This window comes from Hyperoodon ampullatus (genome assembly GCF_949752795.1).
Source record: "Hyperoodon ampullatus genome assembly, chromosome: 14".
In the NCBI taxonomy this organism is placed as follows: domain Eukaryota; kingdom Metazoa; phylum Chordata; class Mammalia; order Artiodactyla; family Ziphiidae; genus Hyperoodon; species Hyperoodon ampullatus.
This window is the reverse complement of record NC_136927.1, coordinates 40,022,481-40,042,561: the sequence shown is the minus strand read 5'-3', so window position 1 is coordinate 40,042,561 and position 20,081 is coordinate 40,022,481. Positions and strand designations below refer to the sequence as shown.

Here is a 20,081-nt window from a genome sequence, read left to right as displayed (position 1 = left end):
GCAGAGCACAGGCTCCGGACGCGCAGGCTCAGCAGCCATGGCTCATGGGCCCAGCCGCTCCGCGGCATGTGGGATCTTCCCGGATTGGGACACGAACCCGTGTCCCCTGCATCGGCAGGCGGACTCTCAACCACTGCGCCACCAGGGAAGCCCGAGAGTTGTAGCTTTTATTTTGGAAAATTCTTAGTCCAGGGATGCAGCATGGTGGTTAAGGAGAAAGGCTATGTAGTCATATCATTTGAGTTCAAATTCTGTCTCACGCATTAGCTAGCTGTGTGACCTTGGGCCAGTTACTTAACCTCTCTGTGCCTAAGTTTTCTTATCTGTAAAATGGTGAAGATAAGCATTGTTAAATAGGTTAAATGTGATCATGTAAATGATTTAGCATAGTGGCTGGTACATAAACTGTCAGAAAATGTTAGGTATTTTCATTATTTTACATGCCATACATGGATGCTTCCAAAGGCTCTGTCTTTGATTCCATTCTCTTCTTTTTCACAGCCTTATTGGAGGCTCTTATCCTCATTCTCTTATTCTCTACCCTTTGCCACTGATGATTTGCAAATGTGTATTTCCAAATCAAACTTCTTTCCAAACTTCTAGAGTCTCTCACTGAGATTATTGCAGTAGCACTCACCACCCTCCTCTTGCAGCTTATCTCCCTGTTCCACTCTTACATCTCTAAAATCTGTTTCCACATGGCACCTGACTATAATTTTAAAAACGTCAGTTCAGATCACATCACTCCTCTGCTTAAAACCCTTCAATGGCTTCCCATTATCTTTTGACCATGGCTATCAACCCCGGCTCTGTTGACATGTGGGACTAGAAAATTCCGTTGTGGTGGCTTTCCTGTGCATTGCAGAATGTTTAGCAACATCCCTGATGCCCCTAGATGCCAGGAGTACTCCCCAATGCCCCTACCAAGTTGTGACCACCAAAAATGTTGCCAGACATTGCCAAATGTCCCATGGGGGGCAAAATTATCCCATACTGAGAACCACTGCTTAGCCTGAATTCTTGATATCTTATGATAATTGTCCAGGTCACTCCTGCTCATCCTGAGGACCAGACTGGAGTCAGTTCCACTCAAACCACATGGACAGAGGATCGAGTGATAGGGTGACATAGTAACCCAAAAAGAAAATCAGAGTGCTGTTACCAGAAGAAGGGGGATGGGTGTGGGGCTGACACAACAACACACAAACAGGAGCAGACATTCCTGGCAGCATCCCCAAGCCTCCCTTCGATTTCCCATTTCTCTCTGTTTCCCAGTGCCTAGCACTGGGACTGGGCATGAGAAATGTTGGTTCAGTGGCTGCCCCAATAGTCCCTTCCATTCCCTAAACTTTTCATCTTCACACTCAGTCTCTCTAACTGATCATTTGAGGTAGAAGGTAGACAATTTGTAAATTTAAACCCCTATCCACCAAAAACTTGAGGACTCACAGCTCAGTTTCCCTACCATCTGCTTTGTCTCACATGTAAGGAATCTCACCACAAATCCAGAGTTTGACCTCTTTGTAGGGACATAACTAAGCTTTGTCGGTGTTTGTGAACAAAGACACAGGACATAGTGAATCCTTCAGGCCCTGTCAAACTTGATACCAGCAGGGTTGCATTTTAATCCAAGACACCTCTTTCAGCACCTGCCAAAATCTCACATTGCCTCTTACATTCCAGTGATGGGGGAACAATGGCTGAGCTTAGCTGCAACTAAAGAGAACTCAAAAACAGAGATGGGAACCCGCCAAGGGACCGTGTTTCAGCTCCCAATGGAGAAGAAAAGACAGAACTAGAAGGAAATCTTCCGACAGAAGTATGAAAATGGCTTCTTTAGTTTCTCTCCTCAACCTCTTGAAGTTTGTCAACAGAGTGAAAATTCAGCTGTAGAGAGATTCTCCAGTTTTGGGGTCTCAGGACTCCTTTACACTTGTGCAAATTATTGAGATGTTTCTATGGGTTAAATCTAACAATACTTACTGTGTTGGAAAACAAAACTCAAAAAAATTTAAAATATTTGTTTTTAAATCATTTGAAAATAATGATAGACCCGATAGCATGTTAACATATGTAACGTATTTATACAAAAAATAGCTATATTCTCTAAAAAAAAAAAAAAAAAGCGAGAAGAGTGGCATTTGGTTTTACATTTTTGCAAATCTCTGGCTTAATAAGAAGGCAGATAAATTTTCATATGTGCTTCTGCATTTGACCTGCTGCCAAATGTTTTGTTGAGGTATATGAAGAAAACCTAGCCTCATACAAATATGTGGTTGACAAAGATAGATGAATCTGAATAGCCTTTGAAGATAGTTGTGGATAGTCTTCTTTGATATTACACCAAAACTCGACAAGCGGTAGTCTCTTAACAGCCAGTTGCAATGTGGAATTTGAAACCATATTCATTAACTTGTTATGCTCTAGTACATTAAAATCCCTTGCTCTTTCTAATTCTGCATCTTGAATTAATCTTTTACCCAGGGATCATTTTTAACGTCATGCATCGGTCATTTGGAAAATATCAGCTGAGTTATACAGATCTTCCAAATCTGGCACATTACACAATAGAAAAAAATTACATTCACTCATGGGGGCAGATAGGAGCGAAATTGTAATTTTTACTTGAAACCTTGAATTTTTCCCTTGGCAATAAATACTGTCAGTTGTTTCGTTGAAGTGACAGGCTCACTTAGCTCATTTTCGAGAAAATGTCTGCCAAATACCCAAGCCTGAATAACCATAATTTGCCTGTCAGTCATCCTTTCAAGTAAATGTGGTGTTTCATGGGAAAAAAGCAGCTAGTTCAGCTCGCAACTCAGTTGCAAGAATGCCTTTGCTGGAGACCCACGGTGGCCTTTGGTTTACGACGGAAGTGCTTTACGTGTCTTTCCCATTTTGTTACATACAAGGTTCAGGATTTAATAAAAGTAATACCTTTTTGCTGCTTCACCAGGGATGTTCCAAAGTGAAACTAGCACTTTCTTTCACTGTGAATGAGTGGTGGTGGTGATGAATATGATGAGAGCTAGAACCATTTGGTTCCATTGCTGTTATTAATGCTCAGGCTCCAGGAGTGTTACCCACCATTGTTTCTGCATCATCTGTGCAAGTGTCAACAGAGTGAAAAAGGCAAATCACATCTTATTAACACTATGCAATAGTTTTGACTTTGCAGACCCCCATGAAATGGTGTTGGGAGGCTTCCCTTACTCCTGGGCTTAACAGAACACATTTTGAGAACACTGGGCTATGACATCAGCATTAAGGACATCAGTTTTCAGACTTAAAAGACCTGAGGTTGAATCTTCCCTCTACCACCACTCACTAGTTATGAGAATTTGGACAGTTACTTCTCTGAGTTCCATTTGCTCATCGGTACAATGGGTATAATACCCCATAGGACTCCTGAGAGGACCAAGTGAGATAATGCATACAAGCACTCAGTATGCTCTTGCTACAGTTATTTACTGAGTGCTAATTGTTCCCCAGTGTGGCTCAGCTGGGGGATATTCTAGAATACATATTCCCTAAGGTTTTGACCACCTTCATCAACAAGTATGAAAGGAATCGGGCCGAAGATGTATGACCAAAGATCATGAATCTTGTTTCCTGGTAAGGTCTCTATCAGCTATGTCATTGGCTTTGCCTCAGGGAAGCAAAGACCTGTGAAGATTCTCGGGGACTAACAGAACAGTGGTATCCATGGCCGGGATGAATCCTTGCTGTTGGCAGAACAATGCAGATGGGCAGATTCTGTCTGATCTGTTTATCACAGGAAGATGGTAAAAACCAACACCAAATTAGTTCTTACGTGTGGCAGGCACTGCTCTAAGTGCTGTACAAAGAATAACTCATTAAATCCCTATAACAACCTTATGAGTAAAAATCCCCTTTTTGTAGATTAGGAAATTGAGACACAGAGAGATTAGGTAATGCATCCCAAATCACACAACTGTATGTGGTTGACCTGTGATTTGAGGCCAAGCAATCTGACTGTATAGGCTGAGTTCTTAACTACTACACTGCACTGAGGAAGCAGGAAAAAAAGGGAGGGAGGAGTGATTTTTCCAAAAGGCTCCTTTCCCCACCACAGGGCTTATGTATAAAAGGCCTAATTTTGCTCTAAATGACCTGTTCAAAAAACCCTTTGAATCAATTAGAAACACCAGGAAAAATGAAAACTGTACAAAGCAAATACATGGCATGATTTTGAACAACTAGTTAAGTGTTAGAAAGGAGACTCCATCTTTGAATGACTCAGAGATTTCAATGACATTGAAACCAGAAAGAAAAACATGTAATCCTAGAAAACAACTTAGCTTTGCATCAGACATTGTCTACATAATCATAATAATGTTCAGTGGTTTTCAAACTCCAGAATCAATCTATAGCTCCAGCATGGAAGACATTAGCATATTTATAGAATAGAATGCAAAAGGAGTGAATCTTGACCATGAAGAAGTAAAAATATAACCAATAGACATGGGTAGGTGTGTGTGGTGGGGGAGGGTACGTGGACATCCTTATTCTACAAAGTGGGAAGCCAAGACATTCTACCCAAGGTGGTTGGGAAAAGAAATGAAGATTAATGTTATTTTTAGAAATTAGAAAGGTAATCAATACAGAGGGTGGAGTGAGTTAGCTAAATCCTCACCTATTATGGCAGGAAGTCAATAGATTATAAATCAAGAAATAGAAGATAAACATATTATTTAGAGATGTGGATGTAACCACCAGAGGAAATGAATCAGAAATGGTTCTAAAAAAAAAAGAGCTTGCTCTGAGGAGTAGGATTTGGAGTGGGGAGGGGTGAACCCCCTTGAGGTAGATGCTTGTCATTAAAAGCCCTTCCATATGATTTGATTTTTAAAAATAGTGTGCATGATTAAATGTCTTAATAAATTGTAAGATACTTTTTTAAAGCTTTTGAGTAAGTTATGAGTAATTTGACCTGGAAGAGAAAAACATACCCTTTCTAATCTCCTTGACAGAGTAGAGCAGAAAAACAGGGAAATGATATATATTAGAGATTCACCAAACTGGGAGTAGCAGTAGTTCTGGGGGTTAGGGGATGAAAACTTGCCTTGTCTATTTTACTTTAAAAGTTGGTATTAAGAATATGTTTTTGCATTACTTTTATGTTAAAAGTGTTTTAATTAAGAAAATACAGTAGGAAAAACATGACAAAAATCAAATATCCAGGATTGTCTGTAAAAAACAAAAACAAAACTTAAAAAAGAGAGAGAAATGTGTCATCACTCAGTTTGTCTCCATGGATCTCTAGAGGTAGGCTGTTTTCCTGTTCTCTTTCCCTTCTGCTTAAGGATAAGAGACCAGGGGGCTCTGAATTCATGTCCACTCCAGCCCCCAACACATGGGAGAGGTCAGTTCTCCTCTGTGTGCCCTACTCAAGCCCTCCTCGTGCATTCGGCAAATGTGTTTTGAGCACCTATTGTAGGCCAGGCACCTTGGGGACACACAAGCCCTAAGAGAACATTTCTGTGGTGATTAGTCCCCCTGACTAATCCAGGACCCTCTGCCTTATGCACCAGGAGCATTCTGCACTGTTCGCCTGGGTGCACTCAGCTTCCTCCCTACATAATTGTGAACTTACCAAAGATGGGGCCGTGTCTACTTTATTCTCTGCTGAATCCTTGGCACCTAGCACAGTGTCTGGCACACAGTAGGTGCTAAATAAGCCCTCATAGAGCAGGAGGACCAGGTTGGAGCTCCCCTCAAGTGCAAACCACTTACTTCACAGCTCCTACTGCCTCTCCAGACTGAGAAGAGGGACCAGCATGGGGGAAGATGCCAGCTTGAGAGGGAGAAGGGGGTGAATCTGTGAGTCAGGAAGAGGTTGCCCTACAGGAATGATGACTCCAAGAGCTTTGTAAGATCTAGTAAGCATTAGAAACTTCCATGTCATTGTCATTTCGTTTAAACCCCGTTTCCCCATAATGAGAAATACACTACTGAAGACAGTAAGGGACCATGGCTTGTTTTCAGGGGAAGAAGGAAGGCAATGCTGAAGAGATGCTATTCCACTGTGCCCAGCCTTAGAGAAGCACGAGGGCGAGGTGAGGCAAAAGCTTTAACGATTAGAGCTGAAGTTCTTGCCTGGGGGAAGCAAGGAAGGTCACAGGACAAACTTCTCTTTCTATCAAGCAGCAAATAATTCAGATGAGGAGAAGACTGAGACATGGCAAATTCAAGAACACGTCATTCCTGGGGTTAAACTCTTCCAAAGGCTTCCAGTTCACTCTAAGTCCAAGTTCTTACAGCTTCCTTCTGGCCTCAACACCCTCACCTATTCTCTTTTCCTCCTCACTCATCCTGTTCAACCCCACTGGCTTCCTTGCTCCTTAAACACCCCAGGCACCTCCCCACCTCAGGGCCTTTGTACTTGCTGTTCCTTCTGCCTGGAAGGAATGCTCTTCCCACCTGGCTTGGTTCTTTACCGCTTTCAGATTTGGGATCAAATGTCACCTTCTCAGGGAAGCCAACCTTGACCACACTGTTTAAAATTTCATTCCCTTTCCCCTCCCTACTTCAAGAGAGTTTGGAGAAAGTCCATGGTCTTGGGCTAGGACTCTCCATTTCCTATGCTCAGCCCCAGGGACTCCAACTGGAAAATCATCGTTGGGGGTGGCCCAGATTGAATTTTCCTTGGTTCAGACCTTATTATCTCTTAGAATCCAACCCCTGCCATTTTCCCACTGCTCAGAGCTAAGCCATCACTCACCACAGAGTAAAAAAGCAGAAAAGAGCAATTATTATGCTGTGCAGCAGACCTTTGACTCAGATTAACATCATTGCCTCTTGATTTGATCTTTTTATTTTTCTCTAAACACTTAGGGCATTTTGACTGCAAGCCAGATTCATCTTTGGTGAAAAGTAGTATTTTGAAAAACCAGAACTTACTCGATAGTACATATTTTAAGACATTTTAAGCTGATAAACAGCTAATTGGTTCTGCTGTCCTGTGATTTGCAAAAGGTCAAAATGATTTGTTGTAAATGTGCATCTGTATTAACTGCTCAATGCCAAAATCAATTTCCACAGGTGACAGCAGAATTTTATAATAGATGAGGTGATGGAAGGCACCTCAACAGTTACCTGTGAGTTTTTGAATCACTTTAATTTAGCAGGTAGGTATTATTGTATTCCAAGGAAGCTATGCATGATGCTGAATAGCATATGCTGTAGAATATAGAGTGGTGGAAATTCCATTTCTTAAACATGCAGGTATCCAAATATATACAGAATCTGAAGCACAAAGAATAGAAACAGCGCCTGCCAGATCTGTGCACAATATATCCCACACAACATGTATTTTCTTTTTTCCTTCCCCAAGTTTGCACCCAGGGTATTGAGGGAATTTTTAAATGAGACTGTTAAACTACTCTGGATCATTTCTGAGGGGGAAAAAATGGAAAATAAGTGACGGACAAACAATGTTGAGATCTTCAAGTCAGACTTGCTCAAAATACAGGCTGCTGAATTACCATCCATTGTGGCAGGGATTATAGGATATATTATTTTGTTGTTGTTGTTTTTTTGTTTGTTTGTTTTATTTTTTTATTTTTTTTATTAGTTTCTGCTTTATAACAAAGTGAATCAGTCATACATATACATCTGTTCCCACATCCCTTCCCTCATGCATCTCCCTCCCTCCCACCCTCCCCATCCCACCCCTCCAGGCGGTCACAAAGCACCCAGCTGATCTCCCTGTGCTCTGCGGCTGCTTCCCACTATCTATCTACCTTACGTTTGGTAGTGTATATATGTCCATGCCTCTCTTTCGCTTTGTCACAGCTTACCCTTCCCCCTCCCCATATTATAGGATATATTATTTTAAAAGTAGTTTGTAAGCACTTAATGGCAGAACAGTGATTGTTAGGGATTAGCATGGATTCACTAAGAGAAACTCAAGGTAATTAAATTACCTACTCACAAGCAATAAATTCAATGTATATTTATTAAGAATCGACTATGTGCCAGGCTCTTGTTCTAGATTAGTGGTTCAGGGAAATGTGGTGGATAAAGAGTATTTGGATGGCAAAACATATGTGATAATACTTCTTACAACATGCAGGTTAAAATATGGATAGATGGTGTTAAGTCATGCTGCCCCAAGCTCATCTCAGCTGCCCATTTCTAGCCTACTCAGCCCCAAGGTCACTAAGAACCAGACCTGGTGGTACACTCATCTATTCCATGTCTGGTGTGGGTTGGGTGCTCTTCCAAGATGTTTTTGGCCTTGGCTGCTGCATGAGAATCAGGCTGCCGAACCCTAAGTACGAGAATTATCCAACCCAGAAAACTTGACTCCTGCCTGACACAGAGTATAAAGCTCAAAGAAGTCAAATGAATGATGTGCCCAAGTCTAGTCCTCAGGAAGTGGGACAGCCATGAACATAATGGCACCCTCAAGTTTTCAAACACCCCAAATCCAATGTAGAAGATGCAAGAATCTCCAGTAGTCTGCTCACCTGCGTCTAGTTAGACTCTGGAAAAGAAACACTGTTCTTCCAAATGATTGGTGTTGCCTTTTATTTTTTATTTACATTTGATCCAGAGGTGGTGTTTCTTCACAACCTACTGCTATAATGTCTAAATCTTGCTAGCTTTACCATATCTTTTCCTTGACCTTGCTTTCTGGATGTGGAATAAAAATTGACATAGGCTGGGTTAATTATTTTTCACAATAGTTCCAGTCGTTGAATGGTTCAGAGCCAGTGACTGACATCAAACTCGCCTGGATATAGGAGTGGGCAGGTTGGAAAAACCCAGCCCACCAGCCCTGGGCAGTGCAGTGTGTGGTGATTAAGGTGAAGCTTCTGGTTCACGTCCAGCCCTGCCACCACCTAGCAGGTGATCTTTAATTCTCTAAGCCTCAGTCTCCTTATTGGTGGGACAGCCCTGCTAGTTGTACACTGGGCTATTATGAGAATCAGTTGTATCTGTTTATACTAGTGCTTATCCAAGCAAGTAGAGTACAGTAATGAAAGACAGCATAGGGTAGGGTTGGAAACCCAGCTCTGCCTCTTACTAACCACATGCCCTCTGGGTCCCCATTCCTTCATTTGTAAAATGGGGATAATAATAATGTCTACCTTATGAAGAAGGCACAAGGATTAAATGACGTTTGTCAAGTGCTCACGTAGAACAGTGCTTGGCATACAGTATGTGTCTGTTAAATAAATAAATAAATGCTCAGGCGTTAGCCCAGAAATGAACGTGCAATCTGCCCCAGTAATTGTAGCATGGCACACAGAAGGTGTTCATTAAGTGTTAGCTAATTATTATTTTTCCATTTCCTTGGCGCCTCTTTCTAGGGTTCTCATGACCCATTCTCTCTTTCTGCAGCTTCCTTAGAAGCAGCCCCCAGGATCCATATTATCATCTCACCTGCTTACCGATCCCAGGAGGAAAGGCAGATCTACCCTGGAAGCAGGCCCTCTTGCGCAAACCCAGGAAGTAGCCCACAGATGATGTAAGGAACTTACTTGTAAGGAACTGTCTTAAGCCAGAGAGCTTCTAGTGCCAGACATTTCTGTTCATCTGCGTTATTTTAGAGCAAGCCTCAGTAGACCATCAAAATGGTATTTAAATCCTGAATTCTTTCTCCTCCTTCATCTCTGTTTTTGTTTCTAGTTTTCTTTTTTTTTTTTTTCAGTTTTCACAGGTTCCTCTGTTCCTTGCCCCATAGTGTTAATGTTACTTAGGGTTCTGTCAGTTTCCCTCTTTGTAGTCATTGGGGTTTCTCTGGCACTTCTTGTGTACTTCCATGTCTTCAATTACCATCTATGCTTGGATGATCCTAAGTGTCAACCCAGGTTTCATCTCTGTCCTAAACTCTATATTAGTGATTCTTAACACTTATGGAGGATGAGACTCTTTCTATAAAAGTGCCCATTCACATCATATTTTTCATGAAGTTTCATAATCATACGAACCTCATCTGTGGAACTATATGGATGAGTACCTCTGAATAGACTCCCAATACCAGCCGCCTGTTGTGGACCTCAATTTCTTCACCCTCACCCACCCAGTAACCATGTCTGATAGAGTTTACCTTCAATCTGTCTATAGGGTCTTTTTTTTTTTCATTGCCATCAGAACACAGGTTACCAAAGCTTTCTTCTCTTGTCTACCGCAACAGATATTGTTCCCTGCGTACCTGGCCAGGGGCTGACTTCCCTAGAGACCATCAGAGGGGAAGATCTCATTGACTTTCTTTCAACCTCTCCATGGCTCAGAAAGAGGACAAGGACTGTCTGGGCAAAGAACTAAGTGAGAGTTCTTCAGGAAAGAAAAGAGAACCCAACAGAATACCTGATCTGAAGAGTCTATGATAAAGGCAAAAGGTGTAAGAAAAAAAGAAAGCAATTCAACATTCTTGGGAAAACAAAGGGTACTTCTAGAAATAAAATGTTATTATCGATTCCTGCAATGAGATATAGCAGGGATTGGCTAACTTTACTTTTTCTGTAAAAGGCCAGACAGTAAATATTTTAGGCTTTGCAGATCAAGTAGCAAAATCAAGGATACTATGTAGATATTAATACAACAGTAGAGAAAACAAATTTCCATAATTTTTAAATTGACAACATTCAGAATTATAGATGCTGATATTTGAATTTTTTATCATTTTTATGTGTCATGAAATATTTTGAGATATTTAATTTTTTCTACCATTTGAAAATGTACAATATATTCTCAGCTTGTGGGTTGCACAAACATAGGCAATGGGCCAAATCTGGCCAATGGACTGTAGTTTGCCAACCCCTGAGATGTAATTATGTATCACAGTACACATACATCATTAAGTTTTCAACTTTTAGAATTTTAGAGACAAAGCATGATGACATATATCCGTTTATTGATAAGTCTCAACTAAGTGATATATAAACAGGCACTTGTTTTATTTTGGCTTTCAACTGTGTTATGTCCAATCCCTCATTTTCTTAATGATATTTTGGGCCGATTTCATAAACTTACAGTCACTTTTGGTTGTTAAAACTTCCAGTTGCATATCTGATTGCAAAGCTGTATCCCTACTCCTCCCTCGTTTATTTTATTTTTCTCACTGTGTTTACTTATTTATTACTCCTCCCTCTTTTAGATGGGAATAACTTCAATATGCTGTGGCAGGGAACAAGAAGGAAAAAAAGGCCAGAAGTGCCACTTCACTTAGCTGGGTGAGGTTGCAAACCATTATTGTTCATTGCTACTGTTCCTCCAGCTGACACTAATGGTCCGGTTCTCTGCACACAGGAGTCTATATGTTGACTTTCCGCTGGAGGCACATGCATTTTTTATTGGAGGGCCCTGTGGGGTCTTCCCACTGCAACTTCCTTCCTGATGTGAAGTGCCTGAGTCTGGTCAGTCTTTTCCATCCCACCTTGGCTCCCATCACTGGCAACCCACAGCCCCATGCTGCTGGGTCTGCAGTTGGCCCATACAGTACCCTGTGAACATTTTTACAGGCCCTCCTCCGTTTGGATGGACTCAGTTCTGGACCAACATGCATGGTTTGGGAAGTGGAGCATGAGCTGATTCTCAGCCCCTGCTTGACCCCTAGGCCAGTTAGGTCTGTGCAAGACAACACCTTCATGAACATCATGTAGCCCTGTCTAGGGTCTTCTTGCCTAACAGCCTGCTCTCTTGGGTGGGATATTGACAAAATGGCTCAAGCTCTCAAGTATCCACCATAGATCCACTCAACTCAGAGACCTCTCTATTCTAAACAGGCAGACCTGCTGCCATTTCCCTCTCTCAGCCCTGGTCTTGCCTCCCAGCTTCCTTGCTAAAATATGCACATGAGCAGATGAGCAGTTGCGCTGCCTAAGCTAATATCCAATCCAGGAATGAGATGCCAGTCTCTCTTTTTTCCAGCCACCCTCAATCTTTATGAATGATTCTTCTTGGAGCCACAGGTAAACTCACTGAGGAACTAAAAGTATTGGAAGAAAGGGTAGTGGTATAAGAAAGTGAACTTATCATTTGTCTTAGCAAATGGATCTTGTCTAAAATGCATGAATCAAGAACTACTGGTCAACATATTATTTAGAGGTATGAAGGAATGAAGGAACCACAAGACACAACTAAGAACTAAGGCAGAAACAGATGAAAGTGCTTGCTACTTTTGCTTCCTCGTTGTATAGGTAAGGAAACTCATGCTCAGAGGTTTAGCAATTTCCAAAGTCTTGTAGATAGTAAATGGCAGATTCAGGTAAGAACCCAGTTCCACCTGACCTCAAAGCCCCTCCTACTATCTGATATCCTTTGTGGCCACACATAAATTGTTAAAGGCCCATTTGCTCCTACATTGAAAAAGTAGACTCTGGCAGGGTCATGGGATGAAGGAAAAGAAAAACAACCTTGGAGTTTTTTAGGCTTCTTTTTAACCTCAGAAACATTGGTTTTCATTGCAGATAATTCCACATGTCGGAGTATAATGTTCAAATCGTTAAAACCATAATTCTCCTAAAATACACAGTGAGCTTATGTCAAGTTTTATTCATCAGTGAGGGAACCAGCAGAATGACAAAGCTGGCTCAAAGGAAGATGTTATGTACTCTTTTTTCAAAGAAAAAAAATCTGAGGGTCTTCCCTGGTGAGTCAGTGATTAAGAATCTGCCTGCCAACGCAGGGGACATGGGTTCGAGCCCTGGTCCGGGAAGATTCTACATGCCGCAGAGCAACTAAGCCCATGCGCCACAACTAATGAGCCTGCGCTCTAGAGCCTGCAAACCACAACTGCTGAGCCCGCGTGCCACAACTACTGAAGCCCGCGCTCCTAGAGCCCATGCTCCGCAACAAGAGAAGCCTGAGAAGACTGCGCACCACAACGAAGGGTAGCCCCCACTCACCACAGCTAGAGAAAGCCCACACAACAAAGGCCTAACGTAGCCAAAAATAAATAAAATTAAACCTTTTTTTAAAAATCTGAAATAATATCGTTACGTTAGATATAAAACTGATTAATGTACTAGAGGGTGAGCAATAGTCCACAACATTTGAGGTTATCTCCTCTAATGAACAGAAATCATTTGTACCTCTACTGAACTAAAAAATATATGTGCATCTTCCCAAGTTTTCGACAAGTAAACATCTAACTATACAACTGGGCCTGAATCTATAATAAAAGCTAAGTCAAACAAAGGTACATTCCCCCGGAGAATTAGATGACCACTTAAGTAAGCTTGTTAGATACTGCTCTATGACATTAAACATTAAAAGGACACGCTCATCTTTTTGCCTGATTTCTTGTTTTATTTTTTTCTTGATGTGTGCTGGTTACCCACACCAATCATCCATGCTAATAGCTTACATTAGTCACCCAACCTTGGATTGCCCGTCATTTGCCTTTATTCCAATCCAGAGATAACATCTCAAATAATTAAGCAAAAAAAAAAAAGTATTTTCAAGCTATCTACTTTCTAAGATGGGTAGAATCCTAGGGTCAGAAGGCTGGGTTTGAGGTAGAAAAAAGAGGAGTGCTTTCCATCAAGGATGACGCAGCTAAGAGTAAGATTCAAAACTATTTAACCACAAGTAGGACACAAGACGAGCCAATTAGAATGGATGCTCCCATAGGGCTGGAACATGATCGTTGATGGCCCTGCAGGGCCAGGTTTTAACCTCTTACTTGGTGGATCTAGTGGATGTTTGAGAGGTTCCATGAAGGGCTTAGGGCTAGTGGTGGGGGTTTGGTGAGGGACTTGGACCAGTTGTTGTTTATCAACAGGGAGGGAAGTATTTCAACATTTTAACGAACAGTATGGCTATACAAACATGTTCTGGCTGAATATTAGTCATGCTCACACCTCAACCTCTGCCACCTTCCCCATCCTGACCTGCCCCCAAACACAGTCATGGTCAGTCTCCCCCATCCTGTCTTAAGACTCCAGCCAATTTCTCTCTTCCATCTGCCTCATGGGCTTTAGGGGCAAGGAGAGTGGAGAGAAAGGAATAAGGAGAAAGTCAGGAGTAGGGAAGAGAGTAAGAGTGTTCTAATGCATTCTGCACCCATGTCCAAGGGAAGGTGCAGCATTAAATCTAGGACAGGGGGAGCAGAAGTGACTACTTGGTACTGTTTCTAAGCTCTAGGGATATAGTAGTGCCCCAAACAGACAAGAATCCCTGTACTTATGGAGTTTATATTCTGCTGGGGGCAGATAGGAGATGTCAAAATTTGAGTTAATATATGTGAAAGCACCTAGCATGGGCTTGGCACATAGAAAATACTTATGTCCTTCTCCCAGCCTTGTCCTCAACCGTGCCTTTGAAGCTTCCCCGAAGGCTTCTGAACACATAAATAAAGCTGGAACCCCATCTGGCTGAAAAAGTCAACCATCTGGAGATTTGGAAATATGGGGGAATTTCTAATGACTGGCTAATTTTTTTTCAGTTTTTCAGCCAGATGTTTGATGTCATCCAGGCCCATTGTAGCAGAAATAGCAGTTTATTGAATCTCTTTTTCATAATTTTAAGTTCCCTGTCCTAAAATCCTAAGTGGGCTTTCTTTTCTTAGTAGGCAATATTTTAATGAATTGAATAAGTGATTGTTGACTAATAAAGAGCAATTCAGGAATCAAAAATGAAAATATCAGAAATTTGGATTTAAAGGGGCTTTAGATAATTTCCAGGACTCAAAAGGAAGCCCATGGGTCAAATTCAGCCGTAAAATGAGTTTGGCTTGGCTGGCACTGCATGTTTAAAAAGTTAAACTAGTTGCCCACATTTTTAAAATCAGGAGATTTAACATCTAGCTTTTTAAAATTTGGAATATTGGGCCAAGTTTGCTATACATTTCCCCAGAGTAAAGATCGACTCAAGCCACGTAGTAATTGTTTCCAATGTGCCACAGTCCGCACCACTCTCTGTTGCCCACACTGAGACCAGGTTTCAGTTACCTTATATCTTCTCAAACACACCCTTACTCCTTCCCCCACCCCAATATAACGGAGGTAAGAGGACTGTGAGATGTTTGTTTCACACTTTACATTACCTGCCGAGTCCACAGGGACCTTTGGATTTGTTACTTCCTAATCTTATCTGAAGCTCTCATTTTAGAACTGGGTAAACTGAGGTCCAAAGGAGGAAATAACATACACAATTCACATAACTATCAGTGATAGAAATGTGATTAGCACCCAGGGTTCCTTGCTACTAGGCCAGTGGTCTTTCCATGATCTAAACACATCACTTTGATTATAACTAGGACTTCAAGAGGTTTCTTAATGAGAGAATCACATAAACATGTTCTCATTCAAATTCACACACCGCCATTGAAATCACGCAGCAGGTAGGGGCACTGCTTTGTGAATGCCTTGCATGTTTTCCAGCTAATGAGTCAGGCATTCATTCTGGCTTCTCAGTGTAGATGTCTCTACATAGGTCGATTGTTTTTTCATTCAAAGAGTGTCCTTTGCTGCCTCTGAGTTTTTGCCTGTCTGGTGGCTCCTGCCCCCATGCAGAGGCTGCATAGACATGCTGAGTGTTCTGGGATCTGGGGCTTCTGAATGGAAAAATCCATGTGTCAGGGCATTCTCACAAGCTAATATTTGTACCAGTAGCAACCTATCCACTAGAGCATGAATTAATGCTCCCTAGCAAGTGCTCAGTGAAGCAACATGGCTTAGGTGAAGCAGTATCTGCTGAGTTTAGGTATGTGACCTTGGGCAAGTTATATAACTTCTCCTGGCCTCAGTTTTCTCATCTGTAAAATGAGGCTAATTCTTTTACCTGCATCATTGAATGCCTTTGAAGATGAAAGTTATTTTTTCAAAATTCTTAGCACAATCCTAGCACATAATAAGTGCTAAATATAAATGACTTTCTGGTGAGTTATAGAAATGAAAACTGGAAACATCTCTCACTTGAGAGACGTGATCCTTCCTAACACACATGGTCATTCCCAGACCCATTGTAAATACTCAGCATGTGTTGGCTTTAATATAGTAATTGCTTGGAGGAGTTTTAGAAAATTAAGATTCCAAGTGATCCACCACAGACCCATGGAGGCAAAGAACCTAGTTGTGGGGGCCTGATAATCTATTTTTTAAATCTCCCCATATGATTCTGTTGACTAGTTAAGACTGGAAACAACTGATGTAGTTTTCTTATACTTGAATATCTTTGGTGATAGACAACTCATAACTTCTGAAAGCTCCCCATGCCATATTAGATAGTTACTTATATTGAGGTAAAACCTGTTTTCTTCTAGCTCCTACTTTTAACCCCTTGAGGCCACATAGAACATTTCGAATCTTTTTTCCATATGACAGCCCTTCAGATATTTGCAGACAGCTGTCATGTCCCTCTGGAGCATTCTCTTCTTTTGTATGAAATAGCCACATTTTCTCATGACTCTTGAAAAAGTATGGATGCCCGCCCCCCCCCACCCCAGTTATCCTTTAACACTTAAAGGACCAGAAAAATGAGGATGCTAAGCCTTTGGGAGACAGGACATACTGAGCAGGAGATGGCTGTATACCTTCATTACAGCAGAGGATGGATGCTGCCTACTGCATGTGTCTTCCCATGCAGAAAGCAGAGGTTCCTGAAAATTCCTTGAACACTTGATATGTTCATTACATGAAGGAAAATCTTGGCTTCAGATTTCAGCCAGGCCTATCTAGGTGTTGAGTATATGGGTGTAGACATAGCTAAAATTTTATTGTGATTCATTAAAGTTTATGCATCTTACTGTATTAATATTTCGAAATGTAAAAAAAAAAGTAGCTGGGCCAAATTGCATGGAGACTGCAGGAAATTTCCTCAGAAGAATTCACCTGACCAAGAACATATCTTAGATTAATCTAGTTTCTTCTTGATTCAAATTCTCACTTCTCCCACTAAGCCCACAGAATACCTGGGTGGGGTTCCAATTCCTTGTACAAACTGTGGGTGTAGGAGATGATGTTGGAGAAAAGAGAAACCATCAGTTGAGAAATTCTGAGCAAGGATTCAGGAATTTCAGGCCCTAAGGGGGGAGGTCAAAATTGGTGATTAGTTGTGAATTCCCAGGTTTAGGTCAAGGGGGCAGAAGAATTGGAAATAACTGAAACTTGGTCTACGTATGTGCCATTTCTGGATTGGGAGGCACCTCAGATTTTTTATGCCAACTCTGGAACCATGTAAGCATCAAAACATCCACCAAATCTCAACTTTATGAAAGATGACTCAATTCTTTATTGTTAACATAGGAAAGGGAATTATGATATTTCCTTAAGGTAAAATGACTTCACCATATCTGATCACAAATAATCACAGATATTAGATTTTTGTCAATGTTTAGGGAAGAATTTCCATCAGTACCTTGTATACAATAAGAGCTTTGGATAGTGCTAATTCATGACCACCTATTCCAAATTAATTATTTACCAGATTAACATACTGAGGGTTGGATGGGTAAATGTCTCAGCCAAGGTCACACAGATAGTTTGCAGCATTACCCAGGTGTTCAGACATCAAATAAAGTAATCCTTGTTGCATTTAAAGTAGTCCTTTCCTACCTGGGTTTCCCACCAGTTGCAAATTTGCGATGGAAACAGAATCAACTTTAGTAGTGCTACAGTCAGGAGAGCAGTTGTTCAGAGTGTCAGAACATGGGAGGAAGGCCAGGCAATGATGCAACATTACACTAGCAAGTGATGTAATAGCATGATTTCCTAAGCAATTTACATAAATGCAACTTCTCAAGAAGCCCTGACAAATGCCAGCCAGTAGGAATGCAGTCATGGAGAACCAATGGCAGGCAGGGGCGGAGAGCACATAGGAAACACAGATTTCCTTGCTCATCACTATGACAAGCTTCACAGATTCCTCAGAAGCCTGAGAAAACTCCCTTCTGCCCCTCTAATCCAGTGCCTTCCCTCAGGCACATAGGCTCTAAAGAGCTTTGGTTTCCTTCTCTATTTTCCTGGTTACTCCTACTGACATCCAGGCATTGCCCAATGATGCTGAGAGTGACTCCTGGTGTACTGAAAGCAAGTTTAGTAGTGAGACAGGCTACCTAAGAGCTTGACATTCTAAAATTGGTCTGTCCTCTTCATTATAATTTAGAATGAATCCTCAGTTTTTTGAATGAGAAGTGGTATGCTGTGATTCTTGGAGAATCATTCTTATGCAAATGTCATAGAAATATATTTGTTGGGTTTGCAGATGCTTTAGGAAAGAAGACAGGTGGATACCAAATATCAAGACTTCAGTTTTGTTTTTTGATCTCAAATGGAGATGTATTAATAAGTTTTCTTAAAATGTGTGTGTGGGGTGTGTGTGTGTGTGTGTGTGTGTTTAGAGGTTCATATATGTTAGTCTGGAGCTTGTTGGCAATGGAAGTTCATGAAAATAACTAGTTAGACCAAACTCAGAAGAAACTGATGAGACTATGTTGAGAAATAAGGAAATAGCGCAGAGTGTGCCAGGCTAGGTCAGAATCAATCTGTCTCTCTCTCTGTCTCTCTCCCCCTCCCTCTTCCCTCCTCTTCTCTTCCTTCACCTCTCCCCCACTGAAATGCAACTTAAGCAGAGCCAAAGACCCCATCTCAAGCCAGAGATCAAAGCAAAGCAGTTCACAATATACCTAGAGATTTTAGATTTGAAGACATTTTCTCAACTGCAGAAGCTGCCTAGAGTGCCACAAAATCTCATCTCATGAAGCTTATACCAAAAACAATCAACAAGACCCAACCCTTTTATCCCACACAGCATGTCTTGCTTGGAACAATCTGGACATCTGCACATTCTCGACAATAATTTGAACTATCGCTCTTTCCCCATCACTGCCTCCATCTCCCCAACGACACATGGGAATAGCAGAATATCAGAAACTGGATTATTTAGGGCCATTGAGAGGAATTTGTAAATACCTTCTAGGCAGCAGGTCCTCCACAGCCCTGAATGGGTCATTACTTCTTCATTCTTCCTGCTGGTTTCATTATCACTTGTAGATTTAGTCCTGCACACACCTCTGGAATATAACCAGTAGTCCGTGCCCACTGCAATGGTCATTAAACTAAAAGCTGCGAAGGCTCCCACAGTAGTGATCAACATCTGGATTCCTCTGTCACACATCCTCATACTTCTTCATGGTACTCTAGATGGCTGGGGGTTGGAGAGGGAGGTTCAATGCCAGAGGGGAAAATCACTCTGCAGCTGGGTAACCTAGGACAGGCCCTTCCAAAAATTCAGGTCTCCTTTTGTCAGCATCCACAGGGACTTTGGGAAAGCTGGGATTTCCTGTCTGGAGCTCTCTCCAGTTCCCTGGGTCGCCTATGGCCCTCGGAAGGGTGCAGGCTCCAGGGGGTTGGTCCACATCACTGCTGCCTTCTGAGGGTCCCTGGGTTCCTTTCATTCCTCAGGAGCTTGGTGAGCATGAGGGTCCGTGCAGGGCATGGCTCTGGAGCCTGGAGCTGCCAGCTCGGTTTGAGATGCGCCTGGTTCCTCACAGCCCCGGGAGACTCAAGGCAAAGAAATCCAGAGAGGTCTGTGTGTGTGTGTGTGTGTGTGCGTGCGTGCGTGTGTGTGCGAGCGCGTGTGCTGGGGGTGAGGGCGGATGGCAAAAAATAGCGCTGCTGGGAGGCGAGTCTCTGAGAAGAGTGTTCATTGCTTCCCCAGCCTCCCAGGAAAGCTCTCCGCCAGCTCCCGACACCCCCGCTCAAACTGGAGAAAAGACAGTCCCGGGCGGGGGCCGAGAGGTTGCCTTGGAGGGCAAAGGTCTGCGGTGCTGAAGGGACAGCTCCCCGCCTGTTGCCCCGCCTCCGCCTTCTTAACGCCCAGTTTTAAGCCCGTGGTGCTGAAGGGACAGCTCCTCCGCTGCGGCTGCACCCCCCGCCTTTCCAGCGCCCGGGCCAGAGACCTGGGGTACTGAAGGGTCTGTCTTCCCCCCACCCTTCCCAGGCCAGCCAGCCTGCTCGGCTCTGCCTAGTCAACCCACGCTCCGCGCAAAGTTTCGGGAGACCAGGGTAGTCAGCGACCCGGCTCCGTAGCGCTGCAGCACGACCCTGATCCTCCTCTCCCGCTCCCGGAAGGGTTAAGGAAAGGGGAAAGGGAAAGGAGCCCGC

At 42.4% G+C, this 20,081-nt stretch overlaps 1 protein-coding gene across 1 annotated transcript in view; it reads right to left on the bottom strand.

The window, feature by feature from the left end:
• CACNG3 (calcium voltage-gated channel auxiliary subunit gamma 3) overlaps nucleotides 1-19,098 on the bottom strand; it is a gene marked incomplete at both ends in the record, with an annotated part of 84,851 nt that extends 65,753 nt beyond the window's left edge. Inside the window, one exon of the mRNA XM_079718763.1 lies at nucleotides 18,888-19,098. Within this exon, the coding sequence (XP_079574889.1) occupies nucleotides 18,888-19,098 (211 nt within the window). The remainder of the gene's footprint in view (nucleotides 1-18,887) is intronic.
• Nucleotides 19,099-20,081: the final 983 nt, after the last annotated feature.